The sequence below is a fragment of the Tursiops truncatus genome, chromosome 2 (genome assembly GCF_011762595.2).
Source record: "Tursiops truncatus isolate mTurTru1 chromosome 2, mTurTru1.mat.Y, whole genome shotgun sequence".
NCBI classification, from domain to species: domain Eukaryota; kingdom Metazoa; phylum Chordata; class Mammalia; order Artiodactyla; family Delphinidae; genus Tursiops; species Tursiops truncatus.
The window spans coordinates 155769008-155790736 of NC_047035.1; the positions used below are offsets into that span (position 1 = coordinate 155769008).

At 43.9% G+C, this 21729-nt stretch overlaps 1 protein-coding gene across 8 annotated transcripts in view; it reads left to right on the top strand.

Annotated features, from left to right (window-relative positions):
* CELF2 (CUGBP Elav-like family member 2) overlaps positions 1-21729 on the top strand; it is a 525704-nt gene that overhangs the window by 391062 nt on the left and 112913 nt on the right. For all 8 annotated transcript variants that reach the window (XM_073801535.1, XM_073801536.1, XM_033852343.2 and 5 more), the window contains one exon: positions 18686-18768. In XM_073801535.1, the coding sequence (XP_073657636.1) occupies positions 18686-18768 (83 nt within the window). The remainder of the gene's footprint in view (positions 1-18685; positions 18769-21729) is intronic.

Sequence of the window (21729 nt, forward strand, 5' to 3'; positions counted from 1 at the left end):
TTTTTTAACTCTCCCTACCATCTCTGCATAGCTTCCCTAAAGCAGTACTGAGGAAGGCTTAACATAGAGCAAGGGGTATGATGAAGTCTGATGAAATGAAACCAGTCAGCGTCTTCAGGCTCCACATAACCTAGATGTGCCCTGATTGGATGGCCTGCATTTCCCACCTGGGAGCTTTCCAGCACAGTCAGCGCCCAGAGACACCCTGACATCCATGTCGCGAAACTGGGTCACGGAAGGTGCATTCCAGAGAATATATTTTAGGGCAGATCTTCCAGGGACAGCTTTTGAGGGACCTTCCAGATTTCTAGTTGTGGTTGGAGACAGTGAATGATGTTCAAACGCACCCAGACTTTCCAGCTATTGCCTTGGCGGTCCTGTGAGAGGTTTGGGGGGTGGGTGGAGTAAATGAATTCTTTGGGGCCACGCTAGAAGCTTTAGAAGTAGTTTGCAAGAACCCGTTAGCCTATATGATTTCCATGCTGCCTACAAACTGATCAGGAACCGTGTTTCCGTGTAGGTATCTCTCATGTCCAACCTCACCTTCACCTCCGTTCGAAGTACTAATTTTTCTTTGTCCCTCTATCACAATGCTAAAAAACTCAAAGCATCTTCTTAGCGCAAAGATGCTTAGTATTCTGTATACTTCTTTAGATTCACATGAACTCTCAACCAACAGGGATAAAGAAAAGAGGTGAATTTATTAAATTTTTAAAATACCTGTTCCCTAGATTTTCGTAGGCTACACGTTGATATCGCATATATTCGGTTTCATGTGGGCACGTGCTTATTTTTGTGAATTTTTTTGGAGGGATTTAAATCAATTGCAGATCTACCTAGGCACCAAAAGGACTTGGAGACACCCATAACTCAACCCAGGAAAATGGTACAGGAGATGGCCTCCTTCCTCTGCCAACTTGGTCCAAACCCCTTGAGACCTCTCCAGGTCAGATTTCTGTACCCACCTGCACAGCAGGCCCTGCCTGGTCCCCAGACCCACTTGAGATGCTAATAGGTTGGAGAAGCGGTAGAGGGAAGGGGTGGGGGGGATAAACCTGAATTGCTGAATCAGCGCTTTGAGAAGTGGTAACAAAAAGAAGAGAGAAAAGATTGAAAGAGGAGACAAAAAATTAACTTGTGTTCGTGGACTAAATCTCACCAACAAGCAGATGAAATTAGGAATCATTTAGCGATGCGGATTGAAATGCATTAGACTCTCCTGTCAAGATTACGTCCTCCTGTGAATCTAGTCAATTTTGCCGAGTGGTTTTGTTTAAAAAAAAAAAAAAAAGTATTCTCACCACAAAGCCATTAAATCCAGTTTAAACGCACCACTCACTTTATCCACCTGATTTCTCTGTAGCTGTCCACCGACTTCTGATTTTCTGGAACCAAATTCTAAAGCACACTCACTTCGATCCTTCTGGTGTGTTTTTAGCACAGCTGCTTTGGGCAGGACGCCAACAATGTGCTGAAGGTGTGGGTCGAAGAGCACTCATAACATTGTCCTTGTTTCGACTATATTTTTATATATATATATATATATATTTTTTTTTTTTTTTTTTTTTTTTTACCGTTTGACGTTGTAGTAATCAGGAGAGGCCCAACTCCTATAACAGATAGGCCTAAAAATGCGTTAGGACTCCAACACAGAAGTTTCCTCCTTGCTCATGTCAAGAATCCCTTCTGGGTGTTCTGGGTTGGTGGCCGCTTTCCTCCACGTGGCAACACAGGGAACCAGCCTTCTTCACCTTGTGGCTCGGCCTTCCCCTGGGTTGGTTGCTGCCGCTGCTGTGGTCGTTTGCCATGTGCATCCATCCGGAAGGAAAGGAAGGAAAATGTGGGAGACTTAGATCTGCTCTGTTAAAAGGCCTGGCCCTGAAGCAGCACGTGTCACTCCACTCACGTCCCCTTAGACTGTATGTGGTCACGTGGCAAGAAGCCAGCCCACGTGGCCTCACCCTGCCCTCTGCTGCGTTCCTGGCCCCGTGGGAGGAATGGATTTGGGTGGGCAGCTGGTGGGCTTTGCCACAGGTGGTGTTTCCCAGGCTCCCCAGAGGATAAGAATCGTGGGGGACACTTGTACAGATGACCAGGCTTTGGCCCTGAAAATCCTGATCCCATGGGAGGCCCCTGGGTTGGTTCCAAGGAATTTATAAACAAGCAACGATGATCTTCAGGCAAGTTTGAGAAACACTGTTTTAAGATGTAATTGGATGTGGAAAGGTATTTTGTGCATGTGTTGCAGTCTTAGGCTGAGAATGCCCTGTTGTAAGGAGACCCAACTCCTGACACCCTCTAGTCTTTGGATTCAGCTACAGGCCTCGCTGTATAAACAAGGTTATACAGTGACGCTCGCGTGTAATGCTTATACACCTGTCCAAACCTGAATTTTTCTTCGAATTAGCCGATTGCGTCACTTAGTTGTTCAAGTTCACCAGTCATTTTGACACATAGTTATTTTTATGGTTTATATCAGCTATTGGAATATATCCATTTACGACAGCTCTTTAGCATATAGTTCACTGTCTAAGACTGACAAGGAAAGAACTCGTCGGAGTTTTTTCCCCCTCCTGTCACAATGTTGAATCCTGTAGAAACCTACCATCATGGAAATTAAAAGCATAAATATATTTGGTGAATAGTGGTTGAATTATTTATCAGTGACCTAGGTCCAAAAATGAAGGCTGGAAGGCTGCTGCACCCAGCCTTCCAAATGTTCCAGAAGGGTGACACGAGATGTGGGGAATTCCATTGGTGCTTTCCAGGGTGCATTTGAATCCTGCACTGCCTTCTCCACGCTACCCAGCAGTGATGTGGACCACATCCCTTTCGACAAAGTGGACGTGCTCGGGGAATTGAAACCGACTTTAGGATTAGTCTAACACAGTTATATCCAGGAAGGGAGCTCTTCCTCTCACTAACGTAAAAAGTATTCCAGGACAGTACAGTCAATGAAAAGATATTTGCAGTGGCCACTGTTTTAATTGCTTTAATTACTGATCTGCTCATGATAGAATAAAATTGAGAACTAACTACGAGACCCTTAGTGGTGGGAGAACATCTCTTGTAACTACAAAGCAGTATTATTATCATTTGTTATCTGCACAATTAGGGAGCGATCGAGTACAGCAGAGGCTTCACCCATACCAATGATCTTTGTTGCCTAGAGCCTTTTAGCTCTTTGCACAGTGTTTTACAACATGCCTCTCTTCATGCCCCTACCTTAATCATCGTGTGTGTTTGTCTGAAATCCAGACGAGCAGTAGCCCTTCCGTTCAAAAGGGGCTAAAGACTTGGAAATCCATCTTCATCCAGTCATCAGAGGATGGAATGGGAACCTGCGGGGTATTATTTCCTTTCTCCTTTCTTCTAAAAGGTTTAGCAGATGAGTAAGCGTCACTGGCAGAGACTGAGGAAAACGAAAGCTCGTAGATCAAATACTACTTCAGCGTCTGTGCAGGGTGAGGAAGGCTGGTAGACAGCATGTTATTCTTGAGCGAAGCCCAGTGGCTGCTGGTCAGCCAGTGTGTAGAGTTTTCCATAACCTTGAAAGCAAGCAGATACTTCACCTTTTCCCTCTGAAGTTTTCGAGGGAGAGAGTGTCTGGCGAAGAAGATGAGTCTTCTGTCTACCTGCTGACGAATGAGCAGTTGACTCTGCTGCTAAATATCAAACACATCAAGTGCAGGGACCGTGTATTATATTTTTCTTGTATCCGTCATCAGTTAATACTTACTTAATTTCCTGAGAAATGGAAAGCCACCCTTGCTGTTTATCTGGGTTGACATTTAGAGCAATGAGGAAGCACAGTGTTCTTTTTTTTTAAAGTATAGTTGATTTACACTGTTGTGTTATTTTCAGGTGTACAGCAAGGTGATGCAGTTATACACACACACACACACACACACACACTCTTTCAGATTCTTTTCCATTATAGGTTACTACAAGATATTGAATATAGTTCCCTGTGCCATACAGTAGCTACTTGCTGTTTATTATATATGCAGTAGTGTGTATCTGTTAATCCCAAACTCCTAATTTATCCCTCCTCCCCCCCCTTTCCCCTTTGGTAACTATAAGTTTGTGAGTCTATGCCTGGGAGTCTGTTTCCATTTTGTAAATAAGTTCATTTGTATCATATGTTAGATTCCACATGTAAGTGATATATGACATTTGTCTTTCTCTGTCTGTCTTACTTCACTTGGTATGATCATCTCTAGGTCTTTGTCAAGAGTGAGATTGGGGTTCAGGCTTTGCAAATCCAAATACTTCCTCTCTGTGCCTTAGTTTCTTTTGCTGGAAATAGGGACTTAAACTAGATGATTACTAAGGCCCCTTTCCGTTCCGCTCTCCAGTCCAAGATTTAAATTGGATCACAGTCAGATCTCGACCAGCCCTTGTCGAAATTACAGTGCAAGTGAAGTTGTTTTTGGTTTGTTTTTGGTTATTTATTTATTTTTGTCTGTGTTGGGTCTTTGCAGTGCGAGGGCTTCTCATTGCGGTGGCTTCTCTTGTTGTGGAGCACAGGCTCTAGGCACGCAGGCTTCAGTAGTTGTGACACATGGGCTCAGTAGTTGTGGCTTGGGGGCTCTAGAGCACAGGCTCAGTAGCTGTGGCGCACGGACTTAGTTGCTCCGCGGCATGTGGGATCTTCCCGGACCAGGGCTTGAACCCGTGTCCCCTGTATCGGCAGGTGGATTCCTAACCACTGCACCACCAGGGAAGCCCATGAGTGAAGTTTCTTTTTCCCCAGCCACCAGAGTTTTTCCATGGCACTACCTCATGCCCCAACCCTGACATTCACACTGTGTATACTCTTATCAAAGCCTGTAGTCAGAGATTGATTTATACTCTAGTATAAATCACTGGAAAATAGATCACAGTGTTGTTTTTTCCAAGGAATTTTTGTTTTAATATAAATCTGACCTTCAAGCCATAAGGATGAAGCCCAAAGGAGGAGAGTCAGGACTTGGAGAGATCTCGGTGGAGAAGAGGCACGTAGGGTTTACCTGCGACAGCCCGGTTTTCATCTGTTGTCCCAGAATAATGACTAATATTCCCCCTCCCACTCTCCAAATTCTGGATCACTCTAGATATAGAAGAAACCTTTACAGTACCCCCAAAACGATATCAGACAAGAGAAGGAAGAAAACAAGCTGACCGTTCCTTCGTGTTTTCCGTGTGCCCAATTCTGAGCTTGGTACTGTGTATACATTAACTTACTAAATGGATGGATCAAAATCTATTTCACCTAACCATCAAACCACAGCTACCTCAGGTCAGAAGTTGACTGGCTCTACCAGGATCATTTCTCAGAAAATGGATTCAAGAGTATTGCACGGACCGTCTTCATCACCAGTAGCCCAAATCAGAAAGACTCATGACACATGAAGTCTAGAAGAAAACAGTATTGCTGTGAGGCGAGCAGATGGGAAAAGGCCCTGAGGACAGTCAATCCATAAGTATTTCAAAAGCACCCACAAGCCCAGCTTCATGTTGTGCCTTGTGAAGGGGACCGAGGAACCTTCAGAAGCGGCTCCCCGCCTTCACAGCTGGTCCTTAGGTGGCATGATAACAAAGTAACAACTGAACCGCTATAGCAGGTTCACTGTAGGGGACAGCAGTTCATCATCAGGCAGTGATTTTTTTTTTTTTTTCTTGTGTCTTGTCATTGTGTGATGGCAACTCTCAAAATGAAATCCAGCTGCTGGGAACCCCTTTTTTCAGGGGATGCCTGAATCTGTCCACAGCCTTCCTCCCCACATGTCCCTTCCTCTCCTCTCCTGATCCTGACGTTTAGAACCCCACCTCTTCATGCAGAGCCCAGGATCACTGCTCTTTTTTCTTTTCCCCCTCCCCGGTTGCTGTAAAATACAGGAAAACGACAGGTCCGTGGTTAAAGTTTTATAGTAATGAAACCCAGGTATGCTCATTAGACAGCCACAGGGTTTATTTCAAATAACTCACTGTTTTAGGGAATTTTGGCCTCTTGGGGGAGTACCATCAAGTGTACAGTTGGGGGTAATTCTGTTGTACTCTGAAAAGGAAAGTCCTCAAAACGATTCCATTAAAATGGATTGACTGTTCAGAGGCCACGTAAATGGATGTCCAGGGTCCTCAAGGGCCATGCAAATGGGCGGACTTGGCCAGTTCCAAGTAATTACTTCAGAAAGCAAGACAACAAAATCAATTCCAAACCCTGTTACCGGGTGTATGGTCATCACTTACAAAAGAGGCTCGCTTGCCTCCCTTCCATCCAGAGGCCAGCAGGGAGCAGCGTGAAGTTGTGGCTGGCATGTGAATGCTGCCTTTCTGTACCTCGGGGGCTTTTTTTGTGTGAAATCATCAGAATAGTGCTGACTGTCTCTCGCCTGCCTTGTAGGGAACCTGCACAGGGTCTGTGTGGGCCAGGGGCTTTATGGAGGAACGTAACCGATTTACGGTGGGCAGTAACCTCTAACATTTATTAAGCGCGTCAGTGTATACACCAGGATCTGTGGTCTATATACATTTTCATAAATTACCTTGTTTAATAACCCTGGGATAGAGCTGCTGTTACCCCATTTTAAAAGTAAGGAAAAGCAGCTCAGAGAGTTTCAGAAATGTGTCCAACACCCAGTCCGTCTGAAGTGCTAGTAAAGGACGACTGCTTCACTCAGCAGAGCTCTGTGAACAGAGCAGGCAGGAAGTATCCAGGGCCACTTTGAAACCTGTCATAGTCTCTGCCCTGAGAACTCTGGGACCAAGGATGCTTGCCTTTTATCACTAGAACATCAATTTATACTTGGCTACAAAAGTGCATTTCTGATAGATTTCTGCTGTTCCAGGCAATTTGTAAAAATATCTCCGTCCCCGATCTACATGCACATGAAAGACGCCTTAGTTTTCATGGGAGTGGACGAGGCAGTTATAACGCCCATAAATATCAGCTCTCTGGAGCCATCTGCTACAGGAAAAGTCTAAAATAAGGGCAGATCTTTACTTGAGCCAACATACAGTTTCTATAGCCAGTGAGTTTGCCTCCATTTCATTTTGACCCGTAAAGATCAGAATGAGGAAGTAGATATGACTTTGCTCACCCCCATAACAGGAAAAAAATACCTTGGCTCTAGTCTGGATTGAAAGCCTCTTATAAAAGAGTCCAGCCCCACCTAGAACGGGCCCGTAAGAAGTTGGAATACCAGTGAGACCACTGGTAGGTGCTAAAGTGCTGAGCTGTATTTTATTCAAGCCGACATAAGGGGTCTGAACGTGTGGACTTGGCAGATACAAGTTGCCCGACCATCAAAGCAGGACAGGGAAGTTGAGACTTCAGAGAGTGGTCTGGCCAGGAAGCATCTCATGGCCCAGTGTGCTGAATTGAGAATCACAGGAAAATGACTCTCATTGCCACCAGGCTCCTAATTATAACGCCATCCTGTCCCCAAGAGAACGCATACTACACAATAACCTTATATTAGAAACTTCTTTTTAATGAGGTCCCTCGGTGCTTTTGAAACTAAATCCTTTTTAATTGGAACTGTCTTCTATCACATTTAACCCTGGGACACCTTCCTTAATCTATGTCAAGGTATCTTGATTAACTCAGCCTGAGGCCTTGCTCAATCCTCTGGACCCTTGGAGAAGAAGCCTTTGCTGCCATGCTCCCTAGAACCCTCTCTGCCACCAAGACTCGTGGGGGACTGACCAGCCCAGGAATTGGGGCCAGACACACTGACCTGAGGGCAGACCACCCAGTATGGCCTTCTTGTTGGCTTGTCATGTTCAACCTATTTTCTTCTTACCTTGAAAGAAAAAATATAGCCCTCCCTCCTACTCTAGAATTAATATTTTAAAAATACAAATTAATCAAATCCACAGTTTGCTTATTCCCTTGCATTTCTTAACAAAGGAGACTGCTTGCCCTCTACATTCTGTCCCCATGACTCCTTGGCAAACACGCACGGCACCGTAGACTCACCTTCCAATGCTTAGAGCAGACTGGGAGCCTTTAAGAAACAGCCAAGTGCAGTGATTGTCTCATCAGGGGAAAGGGGTGACTTTAAAATTCTTCAGATACTTTTACAGCTATTACACTGAAATGGTTTAACCTAAGTGGCTTATTTCAGAGGCCCAGGGAAAAGGGAAAAAGCAGATCCCAGCAATTTTGCCCTTGATATCTTTTCGATCTGTGTCCTGCAGTTGCTGGGATTTACATAATAATTGGTGAGGAAGTATTGCAGTGCACACAGATCCGTGCACATCCCTCCTGGTTGCTTTCCCGAAAGGCTTAAAAATGCGGTAGATTTAATCTAGGTCAAAAAAAGAAAGAAACTCCGTTTGCCTGGCAGAGAATTTGGAGAGCGTGCCTCACTTCACGGGGCCATGGGAGTATCAGGAGATGGTTCCTTCAAGAAAAGTCACCAGGGCAGACTGATCTTGTGGCCAATTCACCGACTGTGGTCCCAGCATGTCAGGTGCGGAGTCTCAGGAAAGGGTGCGGGGTTGCACGGAGCCCCGTGAGATCAGCGCTCTCTCCCTGGTTGAAAAGTTGGCACTGATTTACTGCCTAGGGGTCCTCCTGCTGGGGACATGAGTCGGGGTTCTTGGAGGAGCGTAGGATCTGCGCCCCAGGCAACCAGAAATCATAAGCACAGCTCCTGCTTTGTCAGTGAAAGTCCCTGGGGATTCCCTTGGGATTACAGTGGGCGGGCCAAGCAGTGGTGTCCACATAATTCAGGTACTGAAAGCAGAATGACGGCTCCGTCTGCTTCCTAGGTAATGGCCAGATGGTATTACTTTTTACATCAGGGTGCCCATTATATGAAACTCTATAAAAATAAGCTAATTGGATACGGTTTCATTAAAAGTTGATTTCTACAGGATGTGGCATTTGTATTGGGTAGCTGTTATTCTCGCTCTGGAAGTCCCACTTTTACATAGAGAGGGAAAAAAGTGCTTTGTCTTAGAGAAGACTGTTAGAAGTTTAAAACAGGAGAGGTTTGGGGTGTAGAAAGACATTTTCGGTGACATGAGAGGAGGTTGAAGCATTCTTGAGGATCCTTCAGAGGAAAGCAGAACCTATCAGGGGTGGTTCATGGCAAACCCTCTTATGATAGGCATTAACTTTGAAGGTGGCTGTGAGCCATTAGTGACGTGGCTGGTTTTGCCTCTGCTCTGAGCTACTTGTGTGATTGTGGGCTTTTGGCTAACATGCCATGAGAGGGGGATGGAGAGTTGGGTGACTCGAGTTAATGAATTGTAAAATTCTTCGATTCTATGGAATAGGCATAGAAGCCAAGAGAAAGATGACACGTTAACTTCCTCTAATTTTATTTTTCTTACTTTTGAGTTTAAAGCAAAAAAAAAAAAAAAAAAAAAAAAAGGATACAAAACAAAACCGTTTCATCTTCTTGCAGGTTCTTACCATTTAAGGAATTTCTGCTTCGCTGCTTTTTAAAATTCTTTTCCTCGATATCTCAGTTGATATCATTACAACCCCCTTGGGGCAGCCTCCACGTTCAGAGGGGCCACGATAAGGAAATCACACTAGGGAACACATACATGTATTCAGCAGCCAGGGGACTGAATGTTATTTTTTTTTTATTGAAGTATAGTTGATTTACAGTATTGTATTAGTTTCAGGTATACAGCAAAGTGATTCAGATAGATAGAAAGATAGATAGGTAGATAGATAGTGATGGACGGATGGGATGGATAGATAGACAGAGTTCATAGGCAGATAGATAGATTGATTCTTTTTCAGATTCTTTTCCCTTATGGGTTATTACAAGATACTGAATAGAGTCCCCTGTGCTATACAGTAGGTCCTTGTTGTTTATCTATGTTATATATAGTAGTGTGTATATGTCAGTCCCATACTCCTAATTTATATCTCCCCACACCTTTCTCCTCTGGTAACCATCAGTTTGTTTTCTATGTCTGTGAATCTGTGTCTGTTTTGTAAATAAATTCACTTCTATTATTTTGTAGATTTCACATATAAATGGTATCATGTAATATTTGTCTTTCTCTGTCTGACTTCACCCAGTATGGTAATCTCTAGGTCCGTCCATGTTGCTTCAAATGGCAAAATTTCATTCTTTCTTATGGCTGAATAGTATTCCGTTGTGTGTATATGTACCACATCTTCTTTATCCTTTCATCTTTGATGGACACTTAGGTTGCTTCCGTGTCTTGGCTATTGTAACCAGTGCTGCTGTGAACATTGGGGTGCGTGTATCTTTTCAAATTAGAGTTTCCATCTTTTCCAGATGTATGCCCAGGATCATATGGTAGCTCTAACCTCAGTTTTCTAAGGAACCTCCATACTGTTTTCCATAGTGGGTGCACCGATTGACATTCCCACCAACAGTGTAGGAGGGTTCCAGGGGACTGAATTTTAAATGCAGCTTGTGACATCAGTAGCATCACGTGTTAAGTCCCATCTTACATTCCTCTAAAGCAAGCCATGTTTTGAGGACAAAGTAGAAAGAATAAAGAATGACCTAGGACTATGGAGGCCCCAAGTTAATAACAGTGCACTGGATGTGGTTTTTAACCGACAGTGCCAATTCTTTTGGGGGGGTGGACTTTAGGCTGAGGAAAGGGATCCTTCCGTGCTTCTCCAGGGGACCAGTTTGCCTCCTGGATGGCATTTTGCCATTGTCCTTTTCCTCAAGACTCTAGAGGGTCATCTTCTAGACCCCTGGAAGGCTACTTGTTTTTCTTTTTAAGGTCAGTGCTAAGTTTACTTTAACAATTTAATTCAGGGGATTTTGGCATGGGGTTTTTGAACCTTGAACTGCCTCGTAGAAACTGAAAGTCAAGGGTCTTGGCAGTGGGTAAGCCCATGGTTGATAGTCAAAACCTTACTTAGCATGTGGGAGATTCACTTGAGCGCAGAGTGCACCACTGAGATCAACAACCTTCAAAGAAGCATGAAATTCTCTACATAGTGGCTGAGTTTGGGGGAGAAAACAGATGATAAGGGGAAGCAACGGTGAGAAGTCCGTCCTCTTTTGACTTAAACTGTGCAACCGACTCGACACGAAGCCAAGATCCCAACTGCAGGTGGACTTGTGTAAAGGAGGCACTTGCTTTGCTTGCAAATGTGTAGACAAAAGAGAGCTTCATTCACAGGAAGAAAAAAACCGTAGCAGGTTCAGTCATTTAGCCTCGCAGGGCCTCGGTCTCTTGATCTGACGGCCCCTTGGAATTCAAAGGCAGCCTTTAAAGGAATTTTCAGTTTACACCATGGTGACCCTGTTGCTGTCTTGAATTCAAATACAGCTTGAACTGAATCTCTCTGCCGGGGCTATTCCTTTTTTTTTTTTGAAGAAAGTACGTACAGGGTTCAACCAGCACATGATTTTTCTGTGATTGTTGTCAAATGTTTATTTGTGTAGGTTTTGACAGTGATGCAGATTTCTTGTACAAGATGTTGAGTGACCTTGAGGACGTGGATGGACCCCTCTTTATACCCCAGGGACAGAGTTGACCTGGGGAGACAGGTATCCACGTACACAACACCAGAAGCGCTGAACCTGAAGTACTGTTTATTTTACCAGCTTGGCCACAGCATTGTGGGAAATCATTTTTTCACCTTCTCTATCCTCAAGTTGTCTAGTTGTTTGTATTTCAGAAAACGTTCCACAATTTCCCATATTAAGATATTACTGAAGAGTTTCATCAGAAAAAGTATTAACAGTCAGGACGAGAACATTCCCCAAAAGGCCCTTTCTCCCGTTTATGAGAGCAACCTTTCAAGGAGAGGGAGCTGGTGGCTCCAGGAGAATAGTGAGGAATGTTCCACTAGACCAGCCATACGTAGGCCTGGCTTCCTGTGCCATTGAGAGTGTAATTGTTGGCATGTGATCTGAAATTTCTACCCCACAGTGGACAAGTGACTATTTCAATAATTGCAAACCTTTCAAGTCACTGACCTACCATCTTCATACCTGGATTCTTTAAAACAAACACACAGATGGAGTAAAAAACTACCATGCTGTCCATATTTTAGAGCCAAAGACTTAAAAGTGTCTTTTCATAAAATGGTGTCTTCAGAGCATCAAACCTTAGTTTCCTTCCTCCCCAATTTGGTAACCTCAGAGAAGTTGCTTGAACAAGTATGGTGTCAGTTTTCTTCAGGGAAGAACTAATTTTAAAATCTGATCTCGGTACCATTCTCTCGGGCTGTGTCTACACCACCCTCCACACGGAAGAATGCAAATTAAGTGCTGTTTGACTCAGGACAGGCCATGATATAAACTGGTTGTCTCTGCATAAGTAGTGCATTTTTTTCCCCTGTGAGTATTATTACCAAGAGTTTCCAAGTTAGGCTTTTCCAAGAGAAACAGCTGTGGTTTGAAAAGATTGGTGATAATCCAGATGGTTTCTTTTAGGATAAGTCTACTTGATCATTTAAAATTAAAGTCTTTCAGTAAAGTTGAGTGTCTTCTTGATGGCTTTAAATACCCTACGTGTGTGTGTGTGTGTGTGTGTGTGTGTGTGTGTGTGTGTGTGTGTGTGTGTGTGTGTGTGTGTGTGTGTGTGTGTGTGTGTGTGTGTGTGTGTGTGTGTGTGTGTGTGTGTGTGTGTGTGTGTGTGTGTGTGTGTGAAGCCAGCAGAATACCTGAGGGAACTTTTTATGGCCGCAGAACATATTTGTGAGGAAATACAGTCAGACACCAACTACCCTGTTTGGAGTAGGTAGCTCTTGGCGTCTCTGAGAATTACCATTCTCAACTTACGGTACAAGATGGTCTAATCATATCACATGATTATGATCCTGATGACACATTGCTTTACAAGCTGAACATGGGCAACCAGATTGCTGAACTTGCCAGCTTGTGGGAATCGGGGCCGTCAAAAGCTGCCAGGCCCCCTGACTCGTTCCCTTGGGGCCCAGCGTCCCCTGGGTGCCTCCTGACCATCCAGAGATGCCCATAGTGAGGCCTCACACCGGTGGCCTTCACAGTGGGCACTCCGCACCCCAGGACCTTTCTCCCTAGACCTTCTTTCCCATCCAAACAGATCTGTCTTAAGTGGCCTTCCCAGGGGTCAGCCGCAAAATGAATTCACAGGGAGATGGTAATGGCCCGTGGCTTTCACGTGATACCCCCTGCAGCATCTCTTGGGGTTCAGTACAGGAGTCATCACTAGTGGGCATGTTAGGCTCCGTATGGGCCCGAAACACTGATACTTGGTTCTGGAATCACCTCTTGAGTTCTACCCCCTAACCTGTTCTGCCTGTGAATTTAGAGAGCCGTGGTGGGGAGTAAGGGGATGGGCCTGATAAACAGACATGCAACACATGGATTTTTTTATTTTGGGCTCTGAAATCCAGAGCTCTTATTAACACAGTGAATTGTTGAAACTCTTGGAAAGTGAGATGCCACGAAGTCACCTGGGCGTGGGCCATCATGTTTATCTTTCCTAAGCTGGCTGCTGCCGTTGGCAGAAACTCCAGAGCCAGGGGATAAAGGTGGCAAGAATTATAAGGTGCGAGTGCTTATGAGACTCCGTCAGACGGGTAGCGCAGAAAAATGTGGAGCCGCACAGAGCAGAAAGCAGGAGGGCTGAGCCTGGCTGAAGCATTCGGCTCTGCGCATCCCCGGAGTCCCCCGGCAGGTGGCTTCCCGTCTGTGACGTGCGTCAGGCCTTGCTCTGCACTCCACAGGCAGCAGGGAAAGCGGATTCTGGGAGCGATGCTGACACCGGAGGGGTGGTCACCTCGGGTGCACGGCGCAGCCGCTGACCATTGAAGAGTGCCCGGGGCTGTTGTCGGCGTTTAACCACCCACCTTACCATGATGTTGGAAGCAGAGCCTGGTTGGAGGAGGGAGGTCTGTCCCCCGAATCAGACTGCTGGGCCATCTGGTGTTGCAGCTGACCTGCAAAACGAATCTGGTAAATTTCAGACCTGAGTTACAGCTGGTGCAGGGAAATCTAAAAGCCAGGTGGTTCCCTTAACAGCTGTCCATCCAGTTAGGGTAGGCAGGAAAGAAAATTCCTGTTGCACCTCCACGGGTTTTCTAGGATCCAGAGTCGCTCCCTGGCCTTTTGCCATGATGAGCACCATCTCAGGGCAAACGTTAGTGATATTTCTCCCTTCCTGTGTTGAAATGATCTCCGCAAGTCAATGAGTCTAAGATTTTATTTTATTTATTTTTTATTTTTATTTTTATTTTTTTTCACTCCTGCCTGGTTCCCATCCCCTTTGTGATGTGGGCCCTCTGGTGTGAAGTCTAAGATTTTAAGTGAGTATATCAAGTGATTGACTACTAAAAAAGCCTGTGGTTGTTTAGCTGGGAGAGTACTCATAGAAGCAAGGGTCTGTGAAACACATTCTTACTCTGGAAGTGTCCAGACTCATGTCCCATCGGGGGAAAAACACAAATGGCTGACTCTAAGATGAATGTTGAAATTGGGAGTATTTCTACCACAGATTTTCTGATAACTTAATGAAACATTACTTTTATTAAGTCAATTAGTATGCATGCTGAATGAAGTGCAAGACATTTTTAGCCAAGAAAGGGAAGGAATTTTTTTTTTTTTTTTTTTTTGTGGTACGCGGGCCTCTCACTGTTGTGGCCTCTCCCGTTGCGGAGCACAGGCTCCAGATGCACAGGCCCAGCGGCCATGGCTCATGGGCCCAGATGCTCCGCGGCATGTGGGATCTTCCCAGACCGGGGCATGAACCCGTGTCCCCTGCATCGGCAGGTGGACTCTCAACCACTGTGCCACCAGGGAAGCCCAGGAATAATTTTGACTGTTTAAAAAAAAAATTTATTCTGAATGAAACCCTTTGGTTATATATCCATGTAGGTTTTTTTTTTTTTTCAGGGGGAGGGAGTGGTAGGCAGACCTGGGGGGTTTTTTGTGTGTGTTTTTTTAAATAAATTTATTTTATTTATTTATTTTTGGCTGCATTGCGTCTTTGTTGCTGCACACAGGCTTTCTCTAGTTGAGGCAAGTAGGAGCGGGGGCTACTCTTCATTGCAGTGTGTGTGCTTCTCATTGCGGTGGCTTCTCTTGTTGCAGAGCACGGGCTCTAGGCACGCGGGCTTCAGTAGTTGTGGCACGAGGGCTCAGTAGTTGTGGCTCGTGGGCTCTAGAGAGCAGGCTCAGTAGTTGTGGCACATGGGCTTAGTTGCTCCACGGCATGTGGGATCTTCCTGGACCAGGGCTCCAACCCGTGTCCCCTGCACTGGCAGGCGGATTCTTAACCAGTGCGCCACCAGGGAAGTCCCCAGACCTGGTTTTTATTCACTGCTTTAGGGCTGATGCAGCTAAAGTAACTCAGGTCTAGAGGAAGTAAGGTAGTTTCCACTGAGTCATTCGGGAACCGAATGTGTGAAACCAAAAGAAGTCTTGGGGTGAGATTCCCCCAGATCCCCCATGTTGGTGCGAGTGGTTCATTGCATGAGGGTGCCCAGCTGAGGCTACAAGTCGGGGCTGAAATTCAGCCCGAGCTCTACTCACTGAGCCTTGGGTCTCTGCCCGCCTGGAGGTGGGATACCTCCTTCAAAGGTCCCAAGTTCGCTCGCCAAGCATGGAGCTGAGCTTTTGGGTTGGGGGTCGGTGAGCAGTGAGGGCTTAGGCGTATCACCAGTGGTGTCCAGGATGCTCTTCTGTGTATTACAACTAGAACTGGAGCTTCGAGGGGCATGTTCTTCCAAGGTCTTTGTTTAGATGGGACTAGAGTAAAAGAGTTCAAAGCTATGCATGGTTCAAAGAGGATCTGTAGTGACAAATCCCTGATTTCACCTCGTCGGTTACATAGGCAGAGTGGACCCTGGATGAAATTGGAAAGAGTTGGAGATTTGGAATATCTTTCCATCTCCCTTCTGTCCATTAAGACTCCTCGCTGCATTCTTGCTCCTCTTCACCCCCATCCCACGCTGCTCAGACATCAGCTTCAAACTTGCCCTTTCTCAAAGCAAAACAAAACAAGCACAGAAACCACCTTCTGTTCACTAGGAACCTTGTTCAAGAGGGAAACACTTGAAGTTGCCAAATTCAAGGTGTAAATAGCTAGGAACAGTTACCTATTACCTTCCTCAAGGGTAGCATTTTAATACTTAAATAGCAAATGAACTGCACCTTCCCAGTGGAATTTCAGGCCGTGGGAAGTGGTAGGGATTTTGTTTGGGTGTTTAAGGCAGGAAGGGATTCTTTATTCCTGAGACCGCTGTGTGTTGGGTCCACAGTGGCCCAACAACAAGATTCCTTCAGTTTACATCATCTTTATTCTTCGTTGCTTTTATCTTATCATGTGTCATTCACAGTTTCCGTTCCCCTTGTCATTACACTGTTCTTTTAGGCCGACCTCAACTTTTCCTTCTTAGCTCTGAGCGTGGCCAGACTGGCATTTGTTTTCCTTCTGCTGAGATCATTCTTCCTTAATTGCCTTCTTTCCAGGCATGCAAACTGCCTCGTGACTTCTACTGCATCCGAAATCTTCTATTTTTTAAGTATCACACCCTCAAAATCTACCTGCTTGAAAGCATCAGATTTTGTAGCTTCGATATTGAAGTGGAAGTTCGGAGCGTCCTCATTGCTTTCTTACCCAGAAGCCAACCCCATAAGCCCAGGAGAGAGAAAGGAGAACTTACTCAAAGTCTGGTTGTTAGAAGCTTTTGGAAGACAGAGATGATGTCTTTCCCTGTTTCTCTTTTCTTTTCTTTTTAAGTTTACTGAAGTAGAGTTGATTTACAATGTTGTATTAATTTCTGCCGTACAGCAGTGATTCAGTTAGACATTCTCTTTTTAAATATTCTTTTGCGTCATGGTTTTCTTTCCCTGTTCTTTCTGTATCAAGCCTGGGGGAATATAATTTTTCTTCCTCTTAAAGTGATTACGATGGATACTGGAAGCTGGGACTTGACTCTGCTGTTTAAAATCATTCCTTGATTTGAAGCAATTCCTATAGCTTTTCTGGGCCTAGGTTATGCCATTGAAGCTGGAAATCACACATTAGTTTGATCAGTTCAGGAAAAAAATCTACCACCTGGCAGTATGGCCAAATGAACTCTGGTCAAAGAACTCAAATAGCTGAAGTGGGAAGCTCATATAAAAAGGAACACTCTGTCTATCTGTGATTCTTTAAAGATACTTCATAATTTTCGTATCCCTCCATCATGCAAATGATAGACTTTAAGAGTTTCTTCTGATCCTTGGAGGCATGGAGTTTTTTAAATGCCGAGGAGCTATGATCATACTCTCCTTTGTCCAGGAGGTGGAGGTCTTACATATTTAATCTCAGTAGACTCCAGTGAAACCAAGTATTTGACAACAAGGGTCCAAGTTTCCTTTTTCCAGATAAGGAGGAAGCGTATGCATTTTGGAATGTTGTATGGATGGTACTGTACTTTACTTTCTTCCTTCGAATGAGTTTCGTTTTGAAAAGTAGATGCCCGTGTATGATTTTGAACCTTTGACGGTTTGTGGTGCCAACTTCCTGCTCTCCAGCTGTGCCACGTTTCTTCTGTTCTTGGTCTCACTTACGTCATTCCCCTGAATAGAGCCAATGTTGACGCCTTAGTGCTGTGAATTTCTCTCATGCCACTTGCTGTACTTGGCGTTTGAGGACCTCTCAAGGCTCTCTCCACCTCTCCAAGCATTAGGATAAGGACCAGGATGAAATATGTACCATCTGGGTGACTGCATCTCTCTGCTTTTTTTTTCAACCCAACTCATCCAAGGCAGCCCAGGTCAGAGGCAGCATCTTTTTTTTTTTTAATTTCCAAAGTTTTTTTCCCTTTTTTCTAAGCCCGATTGTGCTAAGGAACTATATGCTAATTAATAGATAATTAACCGGTATCTTCCTCTGGTCTAACCACGTATGTTAACCAGTGTATTTAGATACAGGTTGAAGAAGGGGTCAGCCATCCTTTAGAATGCAGAAGGAATGTAAACAGTTTTCAAGACCATTTTCTTTCGTGGAGGGAGTTGGGTGGGAAGAGGGTACATGCCGGTCTCTCTTGGAGGGGCCTTCAGCCTGGACTCCCATCAGCTCTGAGAAACGAGGAGTCAAGAGGTTACCAGTTGACATACCACAGCCATATTTAGTATACGGGACAGAGTCTGCAAACGTGTTTCAGCATATGCCCACTGCATCATAGCGTACTTTCTCAACTGGTTAAAATAGAGTCTTTCATTTCAGCGAACAAACGCTGCGTGTTTCATGTATGGAATTTTGCTTTATGTACTGCGGTGGAAGTTAAAAAGAATAAAGCACAATCCCAGCTCCTGGGGAGCTTATCATCCAGCTGTCTAAACCTCAGAGTTGAGAAAGTGTTTTCAAAGGGTGACGTTCTAGAGATATTCTTTAAGAAAATGATAGTCGATGTAAGTTTTTGCCATTTTGCTTGTGATTAAGCACTTCGCTGGGTGCCGTGGGTGCACCGCCAGTCCCACTATCAACCCACCTGCCACCTCCCGCCCTCGTTCCTGAGCAGCTGGATTCCCCGTAGCTGGTGCACAGTTCGGAATTGACTCCCCAAAGTGGGGAGAAGCTAATAAATATGATTTAGGATGAAAGGCGCTGTGTAAACGCTTGAGCTGTTATTACTGTTCCCGTGCACTTTATTTTTAAATTGTGCATCCTTTTAAGTAGATGACTCGTTCGCCCCAGTCTCCATTATATCGAAGCAAAGCATTCACAGAAATTTCTAAAACCTTTTCATTTCTCTCTGTAGGTTGTTGTTTCGTAACATTTTATACAAGAAAAGCTGCACTTGAGGCCCAGAATGCACTGCACAATATTAAAACTTTACCTGGGGTGAGTCGGTTTACTTTTGTACCAAAATCACTTTATTGCTTGAAAATGGTCCTTTCAACTGAAGGTTCTAGTGATGGGCTCTTAGTGCCAAAAATGACTTTGGGCTTTTGAGGAGGGTGTGCTGACCCCACCTCCCGTCCCCCCTGCAGCAGCCAGAGCAGCTGGCCAGCCCCTCAAGAAACGCTGGCATTACCGCTGACAGAAAGACCTCTCAGAGCGTATGTCCCCTGGTTAGAAAATCAGAGTGACCCCACTGGCTCGCAGTGGCAGAAAAGAGGACTGGGTGGGCTGCAATTTCAAAACGGGGGGAAACTCCACACACACACACGCACGAGAGGAGCAAATGGAAAAGGAAACGCTTTTACTCACCAGGAGCCTCTTTTCAAATTTAGTCCTTAGATTTTTCTTTTGAAAGGACAAAAATGTACCCTGCACAGCCGTAATATTCAACCTCCTAATGGTTTCTAAACAGTCAATGGTGGTTAACAAAGTCAATGTTTTAATGCCCAATTTGCGGCTTCATGTCGATAGAGAACAGAAAATACAAAGCTTACAATTTTTTTCCATTTCCTTCCCAGTACTTTTGGATGCTTGGTACCATTCACTAGAAATGAACTGATGTGGGCTATAGCTACTTCATCAGAATACATGATTTCCTGGGGGCTGGGACAGTTTTATCTAGTGTATGCTGGTATAAAGTTCTCTGTGCTGTCGGGATATCTTCCCTGTTGACTCAAATGTCAGGGATGAGTTAGTTTAATAGCATAATGATTTGTGTAGGTGATAGTGAAGAACCTCTGGTAATCAGTGCTATGTTAATGATTTTATTGAAACCTGGTTTGATAATAGTAAAAGAGAAATAATTTGATGTCCCTAATGTTTTCAGCGTATAATTCTAACTTTTTATCATTCATCTGTCGTGCTAACCTATGTACACAAGTCATTTGATACCCTGTCACCCCCAGAAAAGATAGCATTTGTTTAATTCACCACCTTAGCGCAATTGAAAATTGTATAATGTTTTAGTGACAAGACAGTCAGTAGAAGGTTTTCAAAACATTAGCTTCGTAATAACCAAAAAGTAATAAGTTATGAACCTTGGTCTCAAATCACACCACTTTGGTTTTCCCCTTTTTGTGCGAGCAAATCAGAGAGACAGTGGTTCAGAAAAGCAAGTGTGATACCAGAATTCTCCCTCCCAATTCAATTTAACTACTTCTCCCTGAAACTTCTAAGGTGATTTTTAGTAAAGGAGATTTTACTGGGTCTAAGTGCTTTGCCTAATGATTTTTTAAGTATCATTTCAGCTTCATTCTCTGTATAAATGGAATTTTTCCAACGTAAATTCTAGGAGGTTGCAGCGTTAGGTTACATTATTGAACGAAGCAACCAAGTTAAATATTTACTGGCAATGGTAGAAAAATTTTTTTTTTATTTCCCAGGCTCCAAATCCACCCCAAAACCCACTTGGTATCCCTTCTTTTAGAAAGAAATACTTTACAGTAATTAGTGCACAAAATCCCTTCGAGGTATGTTTACAAATATTACTTGATGATAAATTGTTACTCAGTATTTAGGGTGTATAGAGGCACATCACATCCTATTTTTAAATTAATGCAGAGCTTGGTTAATTTGAGTTCATCACCTCCACTAGGAGAGGGTCATAGCTCTTAACATGCAATTTTCATACGTGAAGATGCTCGCTAGAAACCCAGAAGTAATCTGATGAATGGGCCGTGTTGGAAAACCTACAAATGACTGATGAGTTTGCTCCCGTTTGGGACATCTTACTCTGACCCTTTTCTCTGCAAACAAATAGCATCTTCTGTATTAAAAAAAAAAAAAAATGTTGCCCATGTCTCTTTTTCGCCTTAAAAATTCTGCATGCAGAAGTCAGGGCTGGTGATTTTGGAAACCCATTATTAAGGACAAGAAATCTGGGGTTGGAAAAGATGGTTTGTGGATTGTTTTCGGCTTTCTTTTTATCCAGTTCAATTTCCGATGCCCAATTACTTGAGGTGGGTTAAATGAAAATTTTGAGAAGTCAGGTCTGATTTGTAAGCTCCTAGCCTTCACAGTGCGCACAGTATTGCTACATCTGCCATTTCAAATTAGGCGCATGGGAACAGAGTTCCACATCTTGCATTTATGTATTGCTTTATCTGATCAGCGTCACCCTTAACAGCTCCAGGAAGAACATGAAAGTGGTTTCCTATCAGCTGGGAGCTTTGGTGGGCAGGAAGAAAAGGGACCAGATAAAAGATTAATGCATATTCTTGGGGAAAAAAATATTACAGGGTGCCTTTCTGTTTGATTACAAGCCTTGGAATTAGTCAACATTTCCATAATTCTAAACCAATATACACCTGTTTTCCCACTGTGATGTGAAGGAACAACTTAATTTAACAGAATCCCTGCTGTGCTAAATCTCTCATTAAATACCAAGTGAGTTCGGTAATTTAAAGTTGTAACACTACTATTTTAACTGGTTGCCTTCATATTATGAAATTAATAAGAAATTAATGATGCACTTTGCCATATGCCTTCAATTTCTTTCTGAATAAAAATAAAAGGGATAAAGAAAAATGCATCACCAGCTGACACTTTAAAGCTTTTCTGGTTGTAATCATTTCTCCTGTGGATAAAATCCATTAAAAATGCACTTGCTGCCTTTCTTTCTAAAGTGTCCACAACTCTCTGTTTAAAACAAGATCAAATAGTGCTGGGTGTTTGGTTGGAGGTTTTTTTCCCTATTTAATTTTCTTTTGCAGTTGATATGTTTTGTCATAATGGAACTTTTCATCACGCAACCAAACTTGGTGAATGTTGAGAGACTATCGTTCTTGAGAGAAACAAAGAACTTGGTTAGTGTGGGAGAGGAAGAACACCTGATGGGATGTTCATTTATGCAGTTGGATGTGTCTGCTCTCAGATTTTTGTATAAAGGCACCCTTCCTCCCA